Source organism: Eurypyga helias, unplaced genomic scaffold (assembly GCF_000690775.1).
Source record: "Eurypyga helias isolate BGI_N326 unplaced genomic scaffold, ASM69077v1 scaffold36893, whole genome shotgun sequence".
Classification (NCBI taxonomy): Eukaryota; Metazoa; Chordata; class Aves; order Eurypygiformes; family Eurypygidae; genus Eurypyga; species Eurypyga helias.
In genome coordinates, this window is record NW_010239995.1 from 28,407 (window position 1) to 50,637 (window position 22,231).

At 39.2% G+C, this 22,231-nt stretch overlaps 1 protein-coding gene across 1 annotated transcript in view; it reads right to left on the reverse strand.

Moving 5' to 3' along the window:
- LOC104507143 (probable leucine--tRNA ligase, mitochondrial) overlaps nt 1-19,586 on the reverse strand; it is a gene marked incomplete at its 3' end in the record, with an annotated part of 47,335 nt that extends 27,749 nt beyond the window's left edge. Inside the window, exons 1-4 of the mRNA XM_010148330.1 lie at nt 19,353-19,586; nt 17,379-17,507; nt 8,004-8,095; nt 4,893-4,953 (exon numbers count right to left, since the gene is read on the reverse strand). Coding sequence (XP_010146632.1) covers nt 4,893-4,953; nt 8,004-8,095; nt 17,379-17,507; nt 19,353-19,586 — 516 coding nt within the window. The remainder of the gene's footprint in view (nt 1-4,892; nt 4,954-8,003; nt 8,096-17,378; nt 17,508-19,352) is intronic.
- Between the last annotated feature and the right edge of the window lie 2,645 nt (nt 19,587-22,231).

Consider the following 22,231-nt stretch of genomic DNA (forward strand, 5'->3'; position numbering starts at 1 on the left):
GTCTTTTTATAAAAGGGTTTGCAAAATAGCACGACGGAGCCCTTCCATCCTGGGGAAAAAAAAAAAGTAACTTTCTGCTTCTCATCCGTGAGCTGAGCACTAGCACAACAGCACACGTATAGCACCCCGTATCATAAAGCAGTTCAGCAACTATATATAAACGAGATAGTACCGTATTTTCTCAGAGATAAAATACCCACTAAAAATCAGAACCCTTTCACAAATACAAAATACGCTGCTCAGCTGTCCACTGCATGTGCTCTTTCTTCAGTGCTCTGTGACAGATGTTGTGATAATCCATCACTTTAGAAGATAATATGAAATGTGAGGAAGAGCATCTCCCTCTTTCCCCCACTCATTTTCCCTTTTCCTTTTGTCAAGTTGCTACTTAAAAACAGTATCAGATATACTGTCACCAAAATGCACCTTTATCATTAGTTACTCTTAATACTCCTTATTCCCACAGCAGTGACACTCACTCATCAAACAATTAAAACAAACCACCTTTTAAAGTGGTCTGCTTTTAAAAGTAGCAGATATTGCCAAGGTATAGAAGAGAAAGACCCCACCCTTAACAAAAACTACCTTGCTTAATCCCTTTATCGCAGCACAGCAATCTGTTCCTAACAAATAGCATGATGGAGGGGTTAGTATCTCACTTATTTTTGCAAATAAATTCTCAGTTACAGACTAAAAAGTTGTATTACAAAGTAGATTGGCCAGCATTGCAGCTTGGGAAGCAACTGGTTCATGTTAAGGTTAAAGGACTGTTCATTATTAAAAGATCTGATAAAAACCCCTCCAGCTACCAAAAACATGGGAAAACCAACAGAAAAGAATCCTGGATAAACCAAAAAAACCCCGCAAACTGGATAGAAGATTTTGGTCATTAATAAAAGAAAAACTAATTTTGAAATGTCTTGTTTTATAATTCATTATTTGTTCTAAATCTGCTCCATTCTTACAACTTTCTGTGATGCAGCCCTGACCTTAAAACTTGGTTTTGTTTTTTACTTTTTAAGAAGGTGGTCACATCTCAAAGCTACTCTCACAGCTTTTTTCTTTTTACATAAAAGTAATATTTACAGGCTGCATAAAAGTGCTTGTTTAAGATCCACCAGGCTTTGTGAATAAAATATAACTAGACTAGAAAGAAGTAATTTCTGAGTTTATTACTAATAATTTTATTTTTAGAACAGTCTTAATATATCCTGAAGACACAGATGTTGTGCTCGATACTTATTAAAAAGATGATAAGGAGAAAAAGTCTGAACGGATTTTTTCAAAATCTATTTGGGACAATTAAACAGTATTTAATCTATTATTTGCCCATTTTGCTATTAAAGGGCATGCACCACCTCATCTGGAAGTGTAATTATTGATTCTCAGAAGTTTAGGGCTAGACCAAGCTACATTTCTAAATTAATTTGAATATTTGTATTTCAAAGGCCCTTAATTTCATGTATGACAAATACAAACATCATGCATTGCCTACACTTTAGAGCATGAACATCTTTCCTGCAAAAAAGTAGCCTTGTATCAACGGCTTCCTTTTCTATTTAATTGTAAGTAGGGTGACTGATTATCAGTGATATGTGGATAAAAAGAAAATCTAATATGTAATGCTCTACCGTGAGAGTTTTATGCATGCTCAGGCAGTACGCAAAAATGACAACTTCAAAACTAAACAAAAAAAATATCTGCACAAAGAAAATCTACCAAAGACTTCATCTTTTTTAATGTACAGAGCAGAAGGGGAACGTTTTTCTCATGCAAAAAAAAAACTCTGTCAGCTGGAATGCATGAATTGAAAAGAGTAAAAAATGTTGGCAGAACAAGCTACCTTCTAGAAGAGAGTTATAGGTTGATAATACAGTGGTGAGCTGATGGGTTACTGGGAACAACATTCAGTCTGACGGCACTCCTGTGCAAAGAAAGGAAAAATGTTACATGCTCTCCATCCCTCGATGCTGATGATACTCATCTTGGAAAACGATATTGCCCAATTCCCCTGAAATCATGTTTAAAAAGGTGGCAGGCAGTTTGCTATGTGGTCTGGGATGGTATTTTGGAGAAATCTCATCACCAGGGATGCCCAAGCTATTATGTCATAAACAAAACACAACCACAAAGGTTTTGTGATTGTCCAGGTGTTTTTCATGTCTCTCAGAGACAATTCTTCCATCCTCAAACTGCAGCTTTTTAACCCTGGATCTGACAAACATAAATATTCAGAATAGAAATATTCTCTTATTTATTCTTTTTTCTTAAATCTCTCCTCAAAATCACACCATTTTCAAAGTGGATTTATAAGATAATATTTATACTTGAGGCACTTAAAATACCTACACATTTCAGGGAATAATATCAGGTCACTGTTGTATTCAAAACTACGCCAAAGCGAAGTACGTACAAAGCGATTTTACGCATTTAGTTTGCTTACATTTTCAGTCCAGGAGGATAATTTTCAAGTGTCTTTTGTAACCCGGCTTTCTGAAATAATCTAATTAGCTTTTAATAATGCCTTATTTGTGGTGCCTTACTGGTGAAGTAATTTCACTGACTGCTATAGCATAAAAATACTTTTGTGTTCTGATTTGTGAGACACAGAGAACAATGAAAAAATCCCAGACAAGTAAAAGGAAATTTCTAGTTTCCCTGGTGCACCAGGGTTTGTTCATAATAATTTTACCAAGAGATAGAACTACAACTAGTCTTCCTATGCCTGGACAAGACTTTCTTGAACACCAGACACGACTTTAAAAGCAGTCAGCACAAAGAAGGAGCACACTTAAGCAACACCAATGAAAGTAAATGAAAAAGAAACTCCTGTGTTGTACAATAGCCGTGGTTAATTAGACTAACATAAAAAGTGGTTTTCTTGCATTTTTCACAGGAGTCACTAGCGCCAGTGGGTTTGTTTGCACTGTCACAGTATTTTGTAAGCTGTTGATTTATTGATATACAAACCCAGAATAATATTTAAAAAATACTCCTTACCTCAAAGAGCTCACTTTTAAGAGAAGCACGTGCAGAGTGCATTGCTGGGCAAAGATGCTTCAGTTAGCCCAGAAGCCGTACAGCAGAGACAGTAAGAGGCTCTGCCCAGCCTAATTAGCCTTGCAGAGAAGCAGGCTTTAATAAGCCTGGAAAACACGCTCTGCTACAGCTTAGCTGTTTGCTTGCAAAGGTTGTTCTTTCATGACTAGTTCCAATATCTGTGTATTTGGAGATCATGCAATAAGGATATATTTCAGGCATCATCCCACATTTTTTGCAATGAATAAACACATCTATTTCTAATGGCTACCACTCAGGTCACTCTTATTCCAGTTAATAAGGCAGGCTTTCTAGGTAGAATAAAACTTAACTCATAAGCTAAGGAGTGAAATGCCAAATCTTAACGTTTCCAAAACACAACCTCTGTGCCCCTAGCACATTCTCAAGTACTTACTAATTAGACAGCTGTTCAAATGGACTTAGCTGTAGCGTATCAAAGCCCTTTCGGCAAGTATTCAGACTTCTGAAAACCCAGTAACCAACACGTGGTTTACTAGAAAAGTGAAGGTAAGCCTCTAAGAACAGGCACCGAGATGACAGATGACTTCTCCCCGTGTATGGTTTTCCTGACGTGGTTTTCAGTACTGCCAGTTCTCCATCTCTTCTTCAGAACAGAAGGGTTAAACAAAGTCCATATACAGAGGTGAATTTTCTCAATTTTCCTGAATGGCAATCTGCAACATTCAACTCGTGTGTGTTCCATAATAGAGCCCTCGCAATTTGACTGTTTTGAAGTACTGCTGTATACACACACAGAAAATCTGAGATACCGCAAGTTTTAAATATAAGAAAATAATTGTCAAGAATTACTGAACCTTCCACAGCACACCTTTTCAGAGCAACGTTTTGGCTAGCAAGAAAACTAAAATCTTACTGAAAAGGCTTATATTGAAAAATCTTGCCACCTATACGACATGACAAAATATGATGGTTTAGATGTAAGACATACAAATAAACAACTTCACCTTCAAGATCAAAGAAAACAGATGGCAGGTCTCAGATTGCCAGAAAACTAAACCTTTTCCTTTTCAGATCTACAATACTGCTATAAAAATCCAAGATTAGCATCTTCATCACTCTATTCAGACTCCTATGAAGGTGATAAGCAACAGTGATTGCTGAGAATATAAAGGTAGTGACTGATGTTCATTCACTGGTAAATGCAATAACTTTACAATTGTTTCAAAAATTAATTTCTTTTTTATCTTGAAAATGACATTAGCCTATGTCTGACCGTGTTTGGTGAGGTTTCTAAGGTGAACACCTGATTCTCAAGCACTAGTGTTTTAAGTAAATAAAATTTCTCTTTTCCAAAACAGTCATGGTATGAACAGCTATGAAAATGCAGGCTCATACTTCAAATTTAGAACAACATAACCAAACCACCATTTCAAGTTAGGAGCTTCAAACCTTTGATTATATCATAAAAACATACACATTGAAAAAAGCACTCTTCTAAACACACATACCTTAACACAAAGGCATGCTGTTTCATAAATATCTGTTTAGACTACTGCATAACTTCTAACACAGAAAAATACTACTTTGAAAGAGCTGAAAAAGCAGAGAAAAATCCAAATGCAAAACTGAAAACACTTCAAAGGAAAGAAAGATTCTCCTAAACCTGGAGTTATCAGACTATATCAGCATGTCAAAAGTGAGAGAAAACTGATAAAAGCTTGAGAGAAGCTTCATTTTACAGTTTAACAACTTAAACTGGTCACTTTCAAAGCCTTCTATATTGTCATAAATAAAATGGTGAAATTCCATTTTCTTCAATGTTCCATCATACAATAAAATAAAGCAGCATCCCTTAAAAAAGAAAATCTTACCCTGTCCCATGTAAAAGATAGACCTAGTGCATCAAACTGTTCCTTCATGTGTTGAATATTACTGCAAAATAAAATTTTTTAAAAAATTTAATTATTAACTTGAAGTATTTCTATCATGTGGTCATATTTAAAATCAGGTGCTAATAAATTTCTGAGTAATCAGAAGCACTAGATAAAGATTATTATCTCACTATAAGTCAAACTCAAGGAACTGACAAGCATACACAATTTAAAGAATAACTTTAAAAGTCCCTAGTGTATTCTAGTTCAATTTCCAACAACAATTTTTCTTCTCTTGATTTGAGCATAACTAAAAAGCAAATATGGCACTGCAGGTTAAGGGAAACGTTCCTGAAGCATCACTTCACCTTATTTTTAATTATCTTCACTGCAGTTGAGCCAAAGGGCTCTCTGAAATCCTCACGATTCAGTAGGACATACTTAGGTCAACTGTGAAACTGTAGGGCTAGACTTTGCCCCAGATGGGTTATATTAAAAATGTAAAATAAGATGCATCAGAATATACAGTGAAGCTTTAGTTTGAAAATGTATTAAGTACAGTTTACCAAAATACCCACAATTACACAATATTAACTGCTGACGTCCCGTGGACTCATTCAAATAAAGTTGCTTAAAATTCCTTACGGATTTCTAACTTTCTACTAAAATGCGTTATGTCAGATAAAGTATGATCTATCCTCCCACAGTGGCTAATTTGACAGTCATGAAACCAAGCATTTAATTCTGATCCAGAACAAACTCGCACTGCTGAATGAGTAATGCAAGCATTCAGGATTAAGAGTTGCAGAGCCCCAATTACATGAGAAAAGGCATGCCTTTTCCGGTAAGGTACCTTTCCTGCCACAGGTATACCAGGAAATCCTCTTATGGGCTCACACCTTCCACTGGGAGAAACCATGCTTTCAGTAGCACTGCTTATATTAAAGTCCTGCTCAAAATTAACTGTACCAAAAAAAAAAAAAATTCAAATTTGAGCATATTTTCACGAAGTTTCTGCCACTATACCAACTCTTATTAACAAAGATTTGTGTGTTTTGTGTAAGTGACTCTGTCTTCCATTTGTTTTATGGGTTTTTTTTCCTAATTCTGAGGATATAAGAAGTAACAGTCAATTGGAGTCCATGACAAACCACCTCTTCAGAAAATCAGGATGCTCTGAAATTTGGTTGCTGACTCCCAAAACAAGTAACAGGGGTGGCTGGCTCCGTACCGGGGGTGACAAACACATCAGGTTGCTATCACACCATCGCAGCTCCATGTTCAGTTCAGTCATCCCTGCTGCAGGCATGAGATTCAGGACAGGGACAGTGGGGAACACGGGAGACAGGAATTATTTCAGTGGTCAGAATTCAAACTGCCCATATGATGAACCAACTTCCTTCCTTAGCATAATCAAAAAAATTGGGTATATAAACTATTTTCCTGTTTGGATGCTATTAGCACATCATCATTGGGACTGATTCTAACTTTTCTCAGTTTGTTGTTATAATATTGTTATCTAACTCTTTAAACTAGCCAATAACGCTTTTCAGCACTAAAGAAACTTTCAAAGCAAAGTTTTCTTCCAGTATAAACTATCTTGTAAGTGCCAGCTGAACTGCTCTAAGTGTATGGAACAACACACACCTATTTACAGGAAAGGAGAAAAACAGAACGGCATGGAATGTAGCAGAAAAGCATCAGCTCAGGCTGTGCCCTGCCACATGCTTTTTGCTACGACCTAGGCAAACTGCTAAGACGAGCCAGGCTGAGCTGATGCGGTTCTTTACTATGGCACGGTCCCTCTGCCCTACACACTCACCATCTTCCTTTGAGACAATTCAACAGGATGTCCTCCGAGTGCAAAAACTAGTGTAATAGGTGAGGAGGGACCACGTAGCAGAGAGAAGGGGAAAACACTAACCCTTCTGTAGTCGACAAGTACTTAACGTCAGCCTTGTCTGAAAGCTACAACCTTTGCTTCTCTGTGCCTCAGCTGTCATAGGTACAGATCGCAGTAACACCCTAAGGTTTCACCAGTGTAACTGAGGAAAAAACGAGACACTCTGATATAATGGGTACGCAGATTTGTCTTACAGCTGAGCTTCAGTAGGTTTATTGAAGGAAGACAGAAACCAACAATCTATTGATCACGCTCCAATATAATTGATGGTACACCACACATTGCACAGTGATTTTCCAGACTCCTTCAAAAGAAAACAACCAGGATTTTGTGTCTTGAAGGTAACTGATTCTCGCACATGTTCTTATCTAAACCATAGATGAAGGAAATTTTAAAATATGAGCATAACTCTATGTAGTGCACTCATGTGTTCTCCCTAAGTGAAATCAGTTGCCATCATATTTTAGTCGGAAAAATATCAAGTATCTCAGCATGGGAGCAGAAGCATGAAGAAAAACCTTAAACGAAACAGCATTATCAAAGAAGGAAATGATCGCGGTCTAAAAAGATACCACAGCTACATTACTGCATCCAGAGCACAACAAAGGCTTCACTTCGGAAGACTGCTTTCTGAGTCATTTATAGAAATTAATGTCAACTTATATAACTTTCTGCTCATTTTAAAGAATATTAGGGCAACAAAACATCCAATTCTGCAGACTATAGCCCAAACTTCTCACAGAAGTCAGCAGCAATAATGGCTGTTTATCACTTTCCAAGACCCAGTCTCAAATGAAAAAGCCATCTTCGTCCTCTTTCGCATGGTACCGAAAACATCTAGTAAATCTAACCACATAGCTCATAATTTTCATGTGTGTATTCTGTACTAAGATTTAACTCACCATAATGAAATTCTGCTTTATTTGTTACTCACTGATTTGGGTGCTTGGGGACTGCCACTCTTTCAATAGTCTACCTTTGCACAAGTCATTGAGATTAAAATATTGAAAACCATCCTGACACATTTATTCTTCAAAACTGAATCATCTGCACAGTTCCATAAAATCATTGGCAAATAACCTGGTTGTTTCTGTACCATCCTTCTTCTACCTCTACACTGGTTTTGCTTCGTTTTGTTGGCTTATGGGGGTCACAGTACAGGTATTCACAGTGGAAACATCGTATTACTTAAATTCATGAAAAGCTACCTTTGTGTCCAGCTTGCAGGGTGAAGCCCATGTTCAACTGCAGCATTTTCTGCTGGTAAACCAAATGCATCCCATCCCATTGGATTTATCACCTGTCAGCAAAAAGGAAAAACAGAGTCTTACATAACTTTCTGGAATGGCATCAGCAACATGTATAATAACGAAATTATTATTAGGTTTCCAAATAATGAATAGAGTTTTGTATCCAAATAACGAACGGTGTTTTGACTTTCAGAATTTTCTTTGTCTGAATTGCACCTCTTCAAAACATGCCAACTATGGCTAGGTCTGTTGTAAAAGAGGAATATGAAGCATAGTTGCTACCTACAATGTGATGTTAGAGGGAGCCTAAAGTATTATGTAAGAAATCCTCAGGACTATTTCAATATCAGGTTGGCAATGACTAAAATCAATCCTTTGTATATTTGTGTGGTGGTCAAAATCAGCAGTTGATGCTGCTGCTAAACAGACTCAAATATTCATTCTGTAGAAGGAGAAAGCAAGCACAACTAATCAAACCAACACTTTTATAACTGTACCTGATGGGCAGCCTGCTATCTACTTTCTTTTTGTTGAAGGAAAAAAAAAACCAACTGATAACCTTAAATCCAACAGATAAAATGAAGAGGATGGGGAAAGTTGTTTTAGTCCAATTTCAGTAAAGTATCTTTTGTAAATATAGACCACAGACTGACAAATTGTATTTCATGACCACAAATAAATAAAGGTGGAAGAAATGTTGACTACAAAATATAATTGATATTTTATGTAGAAAAAGATATATATATATTTTCCATTAACATGCAAATTACTGAGCAAACACAGCATCACAGTAAGTATTCAAAGAACCTGTTTAATAACCAGGGAAAGAAAGGCCCGTACTTAAGATGATGTCATTAAACACACACATATTGTATGCCTGATAAACCCAGTCTCATATCTTACACCTACTAATGTGCTATAAATTCAATAATTATGACTTAGGTTACACAAGTTTTAACAATAGAAAAACATGATTGAATAACATTTTACAGATTCTAAGAAATCAAAATTTGTACCCCTTCAAATACGTATCTTATTATAAAGAACTTGTTCTTCAGTGGCATGTCAGCAAACAAGCAGTAAGAAAGCAAGCCCAGCGATACTGATCTCCTAGGCCAGCTCCATGTGAAAAACCTGTTCGTCTCGGAAGCATAAAAGCTACTTTTGTCACCGGTTTGAATTATTTTTATTCTTCTGTGCCACAACATTCCAATCCTCTGACTTCAAATGGATTCTTTCATCAAACATATTTTATAGGCACGTTTATAAAGGTGCCCTAGGCACCAACTCAGTGTACAAGCAGTAGGATTTAACAGACGTAACTCCTCAGCATTCTCGTGTTTAATACTGAGCTAAACCTAAACCTGCTGTATATCGTTACTCTGCTGGTGCAACAACAAAACCGAAACCTGTGATCAGCTGTGATTCAAGTCCGTGCAGTAAGGGTCCATGCACAGCACAGTTCTGATGTATAAATCTAACAGAAATCAGAACGCTATTCTGTGTTACAAACTTCCCCTATTGTCAGAGAGATTATTGTTCCTCATATCACAATATTGGAAAATACGAATTCCAACTCCGTACTTCCCCACATTGTAAGCATTACATAGAAAATATCATTTGGAGCCTAAACCCTGTTGAAGCACACCTCTCCCCAGCCCTTCTCCTCTCCCTCCCCCAGCCAGCAATCAAAACTACTGTTATAAAAGAGGAAAAAGAAAGGCAAACCTCACATAAACTACAGACCTCAACAGAATATTTTAAGGAGATGATAAAACATCAGTTTCTGCAGCTCAGCTCTTTTTGACCACTAGTATTCACTGCTATTGCTGATGACCTGTCTCTGGACAGAAATGCTGAGATTTTTCTTCACATATAATACATATTTTCCTCTTATTTAAATCCCATTTGTTTAGACAAATGCCCTACATTTGCATCCCTACAAATGCCTTCTTTTACTACCAGCTGATGCACATTAAGTTAAATCAGAAAAATTACTCTTGATTAATTTTTGTTAAATTTGGCTTCTCCAGATCTGGACATAGACAGGCAGCCAAAAGCAAGGCACAATCTCGTTTCTCACTCTCCTGAGCAAAAGGATGTGGGAAGAACAGCTTCACTCCCGGCTACAGGCTCCCCAAAAGGGCTGACTGATGCTCCAGACAGCTAATGTGCAGACATTTTATCACTGTACCATCAGCGCTAGCAGGAGTTATCTGCTCACACAGATCTTCCCAATTCTAGCATGTATATTAAAAACATCATACAGTGCATTCAGTTATCACATTCAAAAGACAGTTCAATTTAACAACCAATAGCATTCTTCAAGATAAAGGGCTGAAGAAGTACGCTAATTCAAGTTTCCATCAGAAACCTGAATTTAAAGAGACATTAAAAATATCCTCAAATTAATCTCCAGGATAGATCTATTTATGTAGTTGCTATAGAGATGAATGTAACATCCACTGCGGTTTAGAAAATGATTTCAAGTTTATTGTCTCTTTCATTTCTCTACCGTAAATGGATCTGAAAGGTTTGTGAAATGCGTCTGTGTAAACAGGTCAGCAGCTGCTGGCTGGGACGCGTGGTACCTACAGTTAAAATGCCACAGTCACCACCCAGCACTTGGCATTACACCTGAACTCAGCCAACGGGAAACACAGGGCTGAGATTATTGATGCTGAAAAGCACCAAAGATCTCAAGAGATGTGGAAGAGAACTAAATATACAACTAAAATGTCAGAAGTTGGCATAAAGAATAAAGGAACATTTTGACTGTTCAAATTAAAGAAAAAATAGGAAGAAAGCAATTTTGAAAACCAAAGGGTATTCCTTAATGGGTTTGTCATAGGCTCTAACCAGCAGAAAACATGGCTGTTCCCTCCAGCATGACAGATGAGCAGAAGAAAATAAAGCCATCCGCTTTCTCGAACGCTGATGTGATTGCTTCTGACGCCAGTCTCCAAACCTCATGCAACTGAGGGATCCATTCTGCTCACCAGTGACCATTCTTCCAAGCTTCGCGCCTCTGCCCAGACAGTATTTTCTCTATGCTGCAAGGAGGAAGAAAAACGAGACAGACAGGAGGCCTGCACGAGCCTGAGGATGCCGGCACCTGGTAGAAGGCGGCAGGCTGTAGTTTCAGTCATCTTAAGGTGGCAGAGTCCAGTATTGCCACCCAAGGCAGCTGGTTTTCACAACGAAATGGACAGTAAAACCTCCCTGGTTGAAACTACTGGGTTAGCCTTGAACACAGATTACGTGGCTGGAGATCCCCAGAAGTTCACAGGGTCAGGCAGGATCAGCTATAAAAAGACTGGCATTTTCTACCACTCGACATACCATGTTTTGCACGGGAATATAAAGTTACAAGTGATTTACTAGTATGTGGGGAGCAAACTGCTTGGTAACTACCAGCCTGAACAATCTTTTCAGGAGCAGATAATTAAAAAGGAAAACAGTTGCATCTTGAAACGTTTCAGATCCCAAAGACTCTGACTTTATATTAGCTCGAAGCATGGCTTTAAGGATCATTTCACAGCACGGTAAAAAATCGGTCGCTAACGATGGCGGGGGCTAGTAATGTGACTGTGGGACAAGGCAGAGGAAGACACAGTAACTCCATTAATTCCTTTCTGAGATCTCAGCTCTTCCTCTCAGAGGATTTTCATCTATTCACTGCTGTAACAATCAGCCCATCACACTGACATTAGTAGGCGAGATCAGTAAGTACTGTGTAACACAAAGCTGACAATGATCTCATAACACGCCGTTCTATGCCTCTGTCAACGTAACTAGGACAAACGATTCAGTGAATCTTCCTTAATGTTTGTAAGGAAACAAAGAGCTTGTTTGCTCTCCTGATGTGCTCAGTGTGCCTCAAAACTACGACCAGGGAGCTGGCGTACCTTTCTCACATCCAGACTGATACGTTGTAAATTTGAAGAAAAACAGCAGCATCAGTGTCAAAAATGCCTGTAAATGAATGTACTTCGGAGAATGTGTGGCAAGACAACCAAAAATTAAAATGAAGAGGCTTGCTGACAGATGAGTGATTTGAGTCATTACAGCAAAGTGTACACTCCTGTCTCTAGCTAGAGCCCCATGCCACACTCGACGTGAGCCGACAAAACAGGCGATCCGCGGTCACCAGGTCCAGCCGCCAGACAACGCCCCTGGCTCCAGCTCTCTCATCCTCCTCTCACCTGAGCTCACCACTGTGCAAACCCACACAAGTGAGGCTGGAAGGACAGGGGGCTGGGGACGAAGGCAGAGGACGGCTTGTCCTTCCATTGGCCCCCTATGACGAGGCTGAACATGCTGAAAATCTGGTTTGTATACCGAAAGATTACAGATACAACACATTTTAAACGCAACACCTCCACCCGAACGCAGCCTAAGGTATCTTTGAATTGTACTAGGTTATAAGCACAGTTAAACAACAGCTAAAAACTACCACCACCAAACAAAACAAACCCCAAGCAGACAAGGCTCACCTGGAAACAGACGAAAAGGATGGATTTTTACCTAGTGTATGGATCCTAGGAAGGACTATTTCAGTGTTTCTCTGCAACAGAATGCTGCACACTGGCATTCTGATAAGGCACTTTCCAATTAAAAAATAATCAACCCACACAGATTTCTATCAAAACACAGCTCTGCTTACAAAAATGCTCTCATTTGCGTCTTGTTCTCACAAGATACAAAATATGAGAAATTATTCTATGTCCACACACCACCACAAACATTTTGAAAACAAAAGTGTCTCTTGCCTCCTTAATCTCACACATTCTTGTCTAACATAATCGCATTTAAAATAATATCTCGTTTTGTCTTTTTCTTTCAAAATGAAACCGAGTGTGCTCGTTAACACCTTCAGTACTTGCTAGTGCAAAACTAAATTTAATTAAGTTTCAATTCACACAGAATACGTGTAATACCTCCACTTGGTTTACACCACAGAAGATAATCTGGCAAAAAGGCACAACAGCTGCACACATAAAAATGATGCTAAAGATCAGCCAGTGATGATCAGAAAATGGAACTGAAATAATTCATCCGACCGATGAATTCATTATGAAGTTTTAATTAAACTTGACTTTCCACAATATCATTCACTTTCGCAATTTCAAGAGTATTAAGATTCACTGCTGAAAGGGAAAATAATTGAAAATACATCCAACTTAAAAAAAAAAACAAATAAAAAGAGCCGTTCTGGATAAAATGAAAACTCCAAGGCATTTGGGGATATTGTGGAAATATCACTGCCAATATTCCAATCCTCTACATTGGGAGCAGTTTAAGTACAAATTAAGAAATCTGATCCTAGTGTACAGGAATTTCACCCTGAATTGTCCAATGGTCATTCTCATTTCTGCACAACTCACACGTGACAGCCTCGCAGTACCAATTTCAATTCAACATTTATTAAAAAGATACCACAGGAAGGAATGAACTGAATCACTCTCTGGTTGCTGATTGCTAAAGGAATCACTCTCAGTCCTCTGAGAGGCACAAATTATCCACTTTGGAATTTATTAAAGACACGATAATGATAGCATGATAAAGCAATGGTAAATACTTTCTCTCTGAGCAGCAGCAGACTGGAAATCTGCCATGGTGAAAATCACCATGAATCTCTCTACAATTTGTACACGGCATTCTCAGATAATGAATAGGAAAACAAAACTTCTTACAAAATTCCTACACTTGTATTCACAACATGCATGTAAATTCACGGAGAAGACAACTAGAAAGCGTGTATTACAGTTTTGGATTGGTTTATTAACAGACAAACATTCGTAATTTAAAATCCATAAATATTTTTTTATAGCATTTTAAAAGAAATATGTTTGTAATAAGATCTGACACTAGAACTCGTCATACACAAAAAATGTTTTAATTGCACTTCAAGAAAAATGTTATCTTTAATAAATTTTGGAAAGAGACCAGCTCAGTGCATTCACGCTAAGTAATGTATGTATGGTTTACAGTTCCCATGCAAACACTTTGAATTTCATCTTCAGTAATTAGAGTGTAAACAAGCTGTAAGATAACGGATGTACTGCAGAAGTCATGTACCCAGCACCACAATCCAACTGCATGACAGAGTTTGTTTGATTGCCCATTTTCAGTGTCATTAGTCACCGATAGCAGCTACAGCTTTATCTTGAAGCAATACTTCTTCCAAAAACAAGTGGGAAAAAAAAAAACAGAGCAACAAATATTTATCTTCCCACTTCAAATGCTGGGGAAGGACAGGTTTCTGGCAAGTATCGGTAGATTTCAGTGCATATTACCTCTGTAGAATATTTTAATCAGATTCTATCCAACTAGAAAAATTAAATACTATTGCTTCATTTTAGAAAAAAACAAAAAAACAGCATCCAAATGATTTAACACTTTCCCAGTTAAGATTTCAAACTACCACCAATATGAAGAAATTACATGATTGCATTCCAAAGAATTTGGAATTTACTGAAGGAGCTCTAATCCCTTTGTAAAGGCATTCAAGCTTCACCTTACTTAGGTATTATAACAAGTAAGCCAATTCTTGCTTGTTCAGATTAAATCAGTCTGAAACTGATTTACTATTTTCTCATGAAGGCACTCTCTAAGAAAAAATTCACCTTACCCAACACACACTACTCTCTTACTTAACCAAACACACTAGTCAACTATTTTCCCTCACTGCTTATTAGACAATAAATATATGTTGTACACTGAAGTTTTTCCTAGGAACTCTAGGTCTGAATGGTTTTGCCTGTATTTTTCATAGTTACAACCCATCATTCCTCGTTGCCTTACAAACACTTCCAACCTATCTTTATTGGTTCTAGCACAGTTTTATGACTTGCTAACCAGGGTCAGCTTGACATCAGTATATAGGGATATAGTTCTTAAGATTATTTTCAATGACCCTTCCTTTTTTTTTTTTTTAGTTTGGAAATATTAAATGAAAAAAAAAATCTCTTGGGAATATCAAATTTTATGTAAAAATAACAATGTAACGATGTCATAGCCTACAACCATAACAATACAGAAATCTTTTACAGATTGTGCAGTTGTGAAGATGGCCAGATAAAACATCCAGAGGCTGATATATTAATTGCGAGGAGAAAATAATTTAAAAAGACTTCAATTCTCAGTGATGGAGAATTTATCATGGCTAATAAAGGAAAGGGTTTTTAAGGTAAACGTAAGTCAAGCAAGTCAGTGTGCATCACTAACACAGTAGCTCTTAGTCTGACATACTCAGAAAATCATCTGAGAGACCTTTAATGTCTCTTAATCATAACGAAGGTTAAATTTTTTGGCTGCCCACTTTCAGCCATCAATAGATGTTCAAAGTGGTTAGCACAACAGAAGACACACATTTATAGAAATTCAGAATGTTCTACAGGCACTCTAATATCCTTCAGTCATTTTTACAAGAAATATAAAAATAAGCTGAAATGCAAGACTTAAAAACTTTCAAAATTTTTCGGGAAAAAATAGGCTATGATGGAAATAAAAATTGGTTTCACAGTGGCTCTTGTATTTCATTGCAATTATACAACCTTTTCATTTTCTCCAAAGGTTTCTACCAAAGGTGCTTCCCTTGTATCCAAAAGCTAACACCTACCAGCTAGCATCCTACTAGATGCAGACAGTTACTTTCCCTTTATTTCAGCTAGTACAAGAGGAAACAAGTTTTCGTCTTTATGAACCGAAATTTAGTGGATACCTCCACTGTTACTGATGAGAGACGAGCTATGTCCTGAAATGACCTCTCCAGTCATCTTAGCATCAAGGAAGAATCAAAAGTCCCTTCAAGACCCTCGATAGCCTTTTTTTTTTTTTAGTGAGGTCTAAGTTCTGGTTATTCAGATGAGTTAGGAAAGATTAGACATCGGGGTTTTTCCCTCATTTAAAGTCCAAGGCAGTTATTTCTTTTTCCCACAATTTTAAAAGCATAAGAACGCATTTCTGTAAAGCAGCAGCACATATTCAGTGCATGGGATGTTCATCATTGGCATAAAATACACAGTATATGGAAAGGCAGGACACTGAATAATTCAGTGACAGTACCTTTAAGAGTCTCAGGGATGGTGATAAATCCAGGAAACGCTGCGCTTCCACAGCACTCATAGCAAGGAAATTGCGCCTAGTCCCACAACCAGCAACTAACATTTAGTTCTCCATTTCCTCATCTCTGCACTCTTCTGGGGTTCTGGTTCCTACATTCTTGAGCTGCTCCTTCTCTCTTGTGCACTAGAAAGAATTCCTTTCTGAACCTCATCCTAGACTCTTGCCTACGACTATTTCTTTCCCTTCTGTTCCCTACCCCAAAATTGGGTATTCTCTTTCCACATGCCTCCTTCCTACTGCTTCCCAGATTCTTAACATTTTCCCCCTATGAAATACTGTCTTCCTCCTTAACATGGTTGCCACTCAGGTCATAATTCTCCCACACCTGCCCTACATCCTTCAAATTTTACCCGCCAGCCTTTACCCTTGAACACCAGTTGGGATCCCACCTGTAGACAGCCGGGACTGGGCTCTCAGCTACACCCTCTACCTAATGGAGAGAAGGAAGGGAGCGAGGGAGAAATGATGGCAGGCACGGGGCAGACTGGGAAACAGAGGAATGCAGAAGGGAAAGTGGGTTTTCTCCTTGCAGGTGCAGCAAATAAGTTAGTCTTAGCCTACCTCGTGGACTTGCCCCTTCAGAAGGCAGCGTTTCGTGTGTATGAACAAGGCTGAAAGAGGCAAGCCAAGGGGTCAGATGCTGCAGAACAGTTCCACCCGCACGACATTGACATGTAACACAACCCTGTCCATCTGACTGGTGGCAGTCATGAGAAAAGGTTTCCCTCCCAGCAGGCAGAGAGGGGCAGGATGTCCCTCAGAGTCTGACAAAGGACATCAACCAGTTCTCAGGAGCAGAAGAGGTGAAAGGAGTTGACTTCATGGTGTCTCTTTCCTCTCGCCAGTCACACCTCTTCCACCCCCACGGTCCCACCCAGATGACAGCAGGGTCTTTGGTCTCACAGAAATGGTGTGGCCCACACGCCTCACCCACACCGTGCTGTGCATCAGCAGATCCAGGTACCACACAGCATCAGCTGCATCACCTGAGACAGCAGCAGTCAGTTCTGACACCACCTGTTCTAAAACACCTCTCGGATCCTACATTCGAAGTGCCACAGGTCGTGATCTATGCATCCAGAGCACACATTCCGACTGAACCTTCGCCTCCATGGATTTTGGAAAACACTAATTTCCTGACCAATTATGATATTAAACCATCCAAAAAAGCCTCACCCAGTCCTACTGCCGAACTTTTCTTACCTGCATCCCTCTCATTTTCTGGAACCGAGCTACTGCATCGCTGATGGTGTAAACACGAACATGGCCCATGTGGAGCTTTCCAGAAGGATATGGGAACATAGAAAGCACATAAAATTTTGGTCTTGATTTCTAGAAAGAAAGTTTTAGACAGTTGTAACTACGTGAGTTATTTCACTAGGATAAATACATGCACACGTTACAGACTACACGGTACCATGAAAAGAAACAAGGTTCTGCCGGAACTGATCAGAGTGAGCACTGACAAAGCTCATCAGATCAAAACCTTTGGGGGTGTAAATGGAGATGTTTTACCAGACTTTGCTGCCATCTCCTCAATTTGTATTGATACTCATACGGCACTTGAAAATGATGCTTCTGATCAACCTGTACTCAGCATCAGGTATGTCAGCGTAAACTGCAGTTTATCCATATCACCATTCCCTACCATAGCAGCTGTCTGTACCTGATTACCTACACGCTCCTAATCCATCCCACCAAAAAATAAAAATGCCGGGCTGAATTATGCTCTTAACAGTTTACATAGGTGTTTTACTCTGGATTTCCAGCAAACACGAGGCTCACTCCCAGCCAGTTGCTTTTTGTGAGCCGGACTGCAGTAACTCACTGGGTGACTAACTCAATGGCGTGAACATCTGACTGTAGTGAAACTGTGGGTTTCCACTACCTGTGCTCAGGCCCAAAGACACCTTACAAGCAGGATCTTGCGTAATGAAAGAAGAGTAAAAATTCCATGTAGTTAGGTCTGAGTATTGACAAAAGTTCAAAGAAATCAAACATGATCTCTCTCACATAAATTACTCCTAACACACCTTGAGTAGCATTAAATTTATTATTGATACATGCTTGACAAGTCCCCACAATATTTTTCGTATGTTAATAATGGGAAAAAAAAAATATGGGCAGCTTTTACTATTCAGAACAAAACTGTGCTCATATTTATCAAATACTACTTCATTGCTTTTGTCCAATAATAGCAAAATTAGAAATAATCTGAATACTTCATTGCAGCACTACACACTATTTGCCTCTTGATAGGTTATTAAATCTACTTTAAGGATAAAACAAAAAATGCCATTAAAAATACCATTTAGAACAAATACCATTAAAAATACAATTTAGAACTTAGCATATGTGTGACACCTACGTGCACAGGTATTGTCAGACATTACAGACACAAGCCTAAATGGATGCTTTCCCTGCCACACGTATGCATACCGACTATTTTCATCGCAGTGTTCCTCCTCAGAACAAGCAAGACCCTTTTCCCTCTTTGGCCCCTGGACAGAGTCAATTCTTTGTTGGAGAGGGGGCACGTTTTAGGAAAGAAGAACAAACAGACATGAAGGGGCCCAAGAACGGTTTTATACCTATGTGACTGAGCAGAGCTGTGAAGGCAAAAAGAGTCAGAGACCGAGATGACCATTGTTTTCAAGGTCTTTTATTGCATGGGAAAACTTTTTTCTTTTTTCTGCAAGTCACTCATTATTCCTAAGAATATTTTCTGGTTTGCAGTGTCTTAAAAACATCATCTTTTCCTTAGCACAGATTTTAAGGAGTCACTGTGTGCAGTGTACTGGGGAACAAGATCCTGAGAAAATTGTTTACAAATGTTTGTTACAAATGTAGAAGAGGTTTCTGTTACTACTTTAATGAATTAATTCCTAAATGGGGTATAATATATGAAGAAAGGATTACTTAAACACTTCCTACATTTACAAGTTTGTACTTTGCTTATCACTGTGTTTTTCCCCCACGATGTTTTTGATGATGATTTTCCCACCTATTTCATCAACTGTTTTTAGTCATCTACCATCATGTAAATGTAGTTAGCCCTGAAATACAATATACATATCACCATTCGAAGCCACCTGTGCCAAGTAAGTTTTAGTTAATTTCATTCTGAGAAAACAAAAATATCAAACATATAATTTCCAAATTTCTCACAATGCTTACATCAGTTTCTGAAATTCTGCAGAACTGATCCTTTATTCTTGGGAGCCACCAATTTTCAACTCTTTTTCTTGTCTCCAACCCATAGCTTTTTTCCCATTTCCCCGTCTCGCTGTAAATAGTTCTGACACAAGCAGGAACCAGTCTTCTCTGCCATTTAATGAATCCCAGTAAGCCATTTAGCTGTCTCTTCAAACATGAGGAACAAGTGCCAACTCTCTGACAAACCGACTGCATTCTTAAGGTTATGATATCTGAAAAAGACAAAAATCCGTGTTTCAGTCTACAATATATAGCAGGAATTCGGTGGGTTTTATGATTCTACAGAAATTTGGTAGCTATAAAACACATTTTAGCTCGATGTAGATTACTTGGCTCTTTCCCATGGTGCTTGCATTTTATTCCCATGTGTCTGAATTATAAAAGCATTCACTTTTTAGCCAAGGGAACTGACCATGGCTCTTCCACAGAACAAAACTGTTCTGTTAGATTTCTTCTCTGATAAGATACAATTCTTCCATTCAGTCTCCCATCAAGGCAGGATCAGTCAGTTGAAGGTTCAAGAAGCTCAGCTGGCTGAAGAGAAGGTGATGGCTAACAGGGTGTTAGTAGAAATTGACAATAAAAGAGGGAAAAGAGGAAGTAGGGTGAAATTATCTTGTACAACTACTGACTTTGTCATCACTGAAAAGAGATGGGGGAGGATGACTATAATTAGTAGATTTCAACTAGATACTCTGAATTGACTATTTTGCTAAGGGCTTCCTCTTCAGTAGTTTCCTGCAACAACTATGAGACACGCACACTGCTCAGACAAGATGTAATTTAACAAGTCAAGCAAGTAAAGCAATACAGTTAGGTCTTTCCACTAAAACTCCAGAACTCTTCATACACTTCAGAGTGAGTCTTCTAAAATAAAACTACTCGGATGTGAGAAAGATGGAATAGCCTGCAGGTTCAGGATCGATCTCAACAAGATATTTACCCATTTTAGTTCCTACAGTAGGAAATATGGCATTAAAAAGGACCCCTGAGACCTCCTAATCTTCACCCCTAATTCCTTTTTCAAAAAACTTGTTTATTTATTTTCATCAATATTTCCTATCCTCTAAGACTCTATGGTTGGTTGTTTACCTGTTTTTTTTCTGAATTTTGGCCTATACACTTGACTGATGTGCCAAGCTGGCTATTTCAGTCAGTTCATCATTCCTCTTGCAGAGTTACATCAGTAAAATCCCTGTGTAGACAAACTCTGTACAAGAAACAGCTTTATTAATGCATTTCCCATATGACAGCAACATTAACAGCAGAAATAATTGATACACCACCTAAATTAGGTCCCCAGTAAGCTAACAGGAGTTATACTTCCTTAACATTCAGCACATACGCATACACCAGCTCTCATTGCTTGCCTCATCACGTGCCTACAGAACTGCACTTTCCTCTTTTACTTATCATGCAGGCACTTTAAAACATTTTTTACACCTACAAACATCACACAGGTGCCTTGAATTTTTTGCTGCTAATCCCTAAAATCTCTCTCATTTGTAATAGTAAAAAATCCAGGACTGAATTCAGGATTCCCAGTGCAGGTGCACATGAGTTATTCAGGCGACACCTAATTTCTCTGCCATCCATAACCAAACACTTACTCAGCCCAAAACTACCAAAAGCATTTCAGCACTTGACTCTTTTTCTTATTTTTATTAATTATTTCCTTATCACTTATGCCTTATTTCTATTACTCCCATTTATTTTACAACAGAAAGGCGCGTTTCCTTAGGGCAGGCCACTACCAGTACCACTGATTTGCAAAATGCATATTTCACAGAATCACGGAATGGTTTGGGATGGAACAGACCTTGAAGATCATCCAGTTCCAACCCCCCTGCCATGGGCAGGGACACCTTCCACTAGACCAGGTTGCTCAAAGCCTCATCCAGCCTGGCCTTGAACACTTCCAGGGATGGGGCATCCACAGCTTCTCTGGGCAACCTGTGCCAGTGCCTCACCACCCTCTCCAGGAAGAACTTCTTCAAAACATAACAGTTCCACACATGTGAATGCTTCCTTGAAAGGAGACAGAAAGGACACAAGCTAGACCCCACACACAGCTCAGGAGAAGCGCACCTACCGTCGCACCTACCAGTGTACTTCTGCGTGACTGTAGGCCCGACAGGTCACACAAGCAGGAGTCAGAGTTGCGGATGTGAGTGGGAGAGGGGCTGCAGCCTGGATCATACAAAGCATTCAGACGTGGATTTCCAGGACGAGAGAGAGATCTGCGGTCTCTTTCCTGACCTCCCCACACGCAAGATGCCGTGATCAGCAAGTCACACACCGGGCCAAGCAAGGACATGTAGCACTGAGGACCGCCATACGCAAAAGACAGGGGACTATCATTCTGCCTTTCCAGGCTTGTGTGCGTAGGACTAGGAGAAGGATGCCCCTCCGTGTCCTAGTTAAGGGCATCCCAGCCCAGCGCCGTGGGGGGGTGTTCAAAGGAGCAGGTTACAAGCCAAAACCGTCCCACTCAGGCAGGTGGGCCAGGAAGGGAGGGTAACAAAAGAGCAAAGCTGAGACCCTGCTTTGCAGAGATGTAGTAAGCACACAGGAGAGGCGGCCTTTAAGGTTCTGAAAGTTCCCTGGTAAGTACTAGCACTCCACTCGCCCTACGAGTGATGCAGGCAGGTCCCTTTCTTCTCCCTGCGGCTCAAACTCGACCTAAAAACCACAAAACTCTCCCTAACTTTTTTCCTCTGCAGTCTACTAGCAAAAGCCCTGCGGGGGTGTCCCGCCGCTGAAGAAACAGGCACCTCCCTCGGCGGGAAAGAGCGAGCAGGAGACTCGGGGAGGAGCGGGGCGGGGGACAGGGCCGCGGG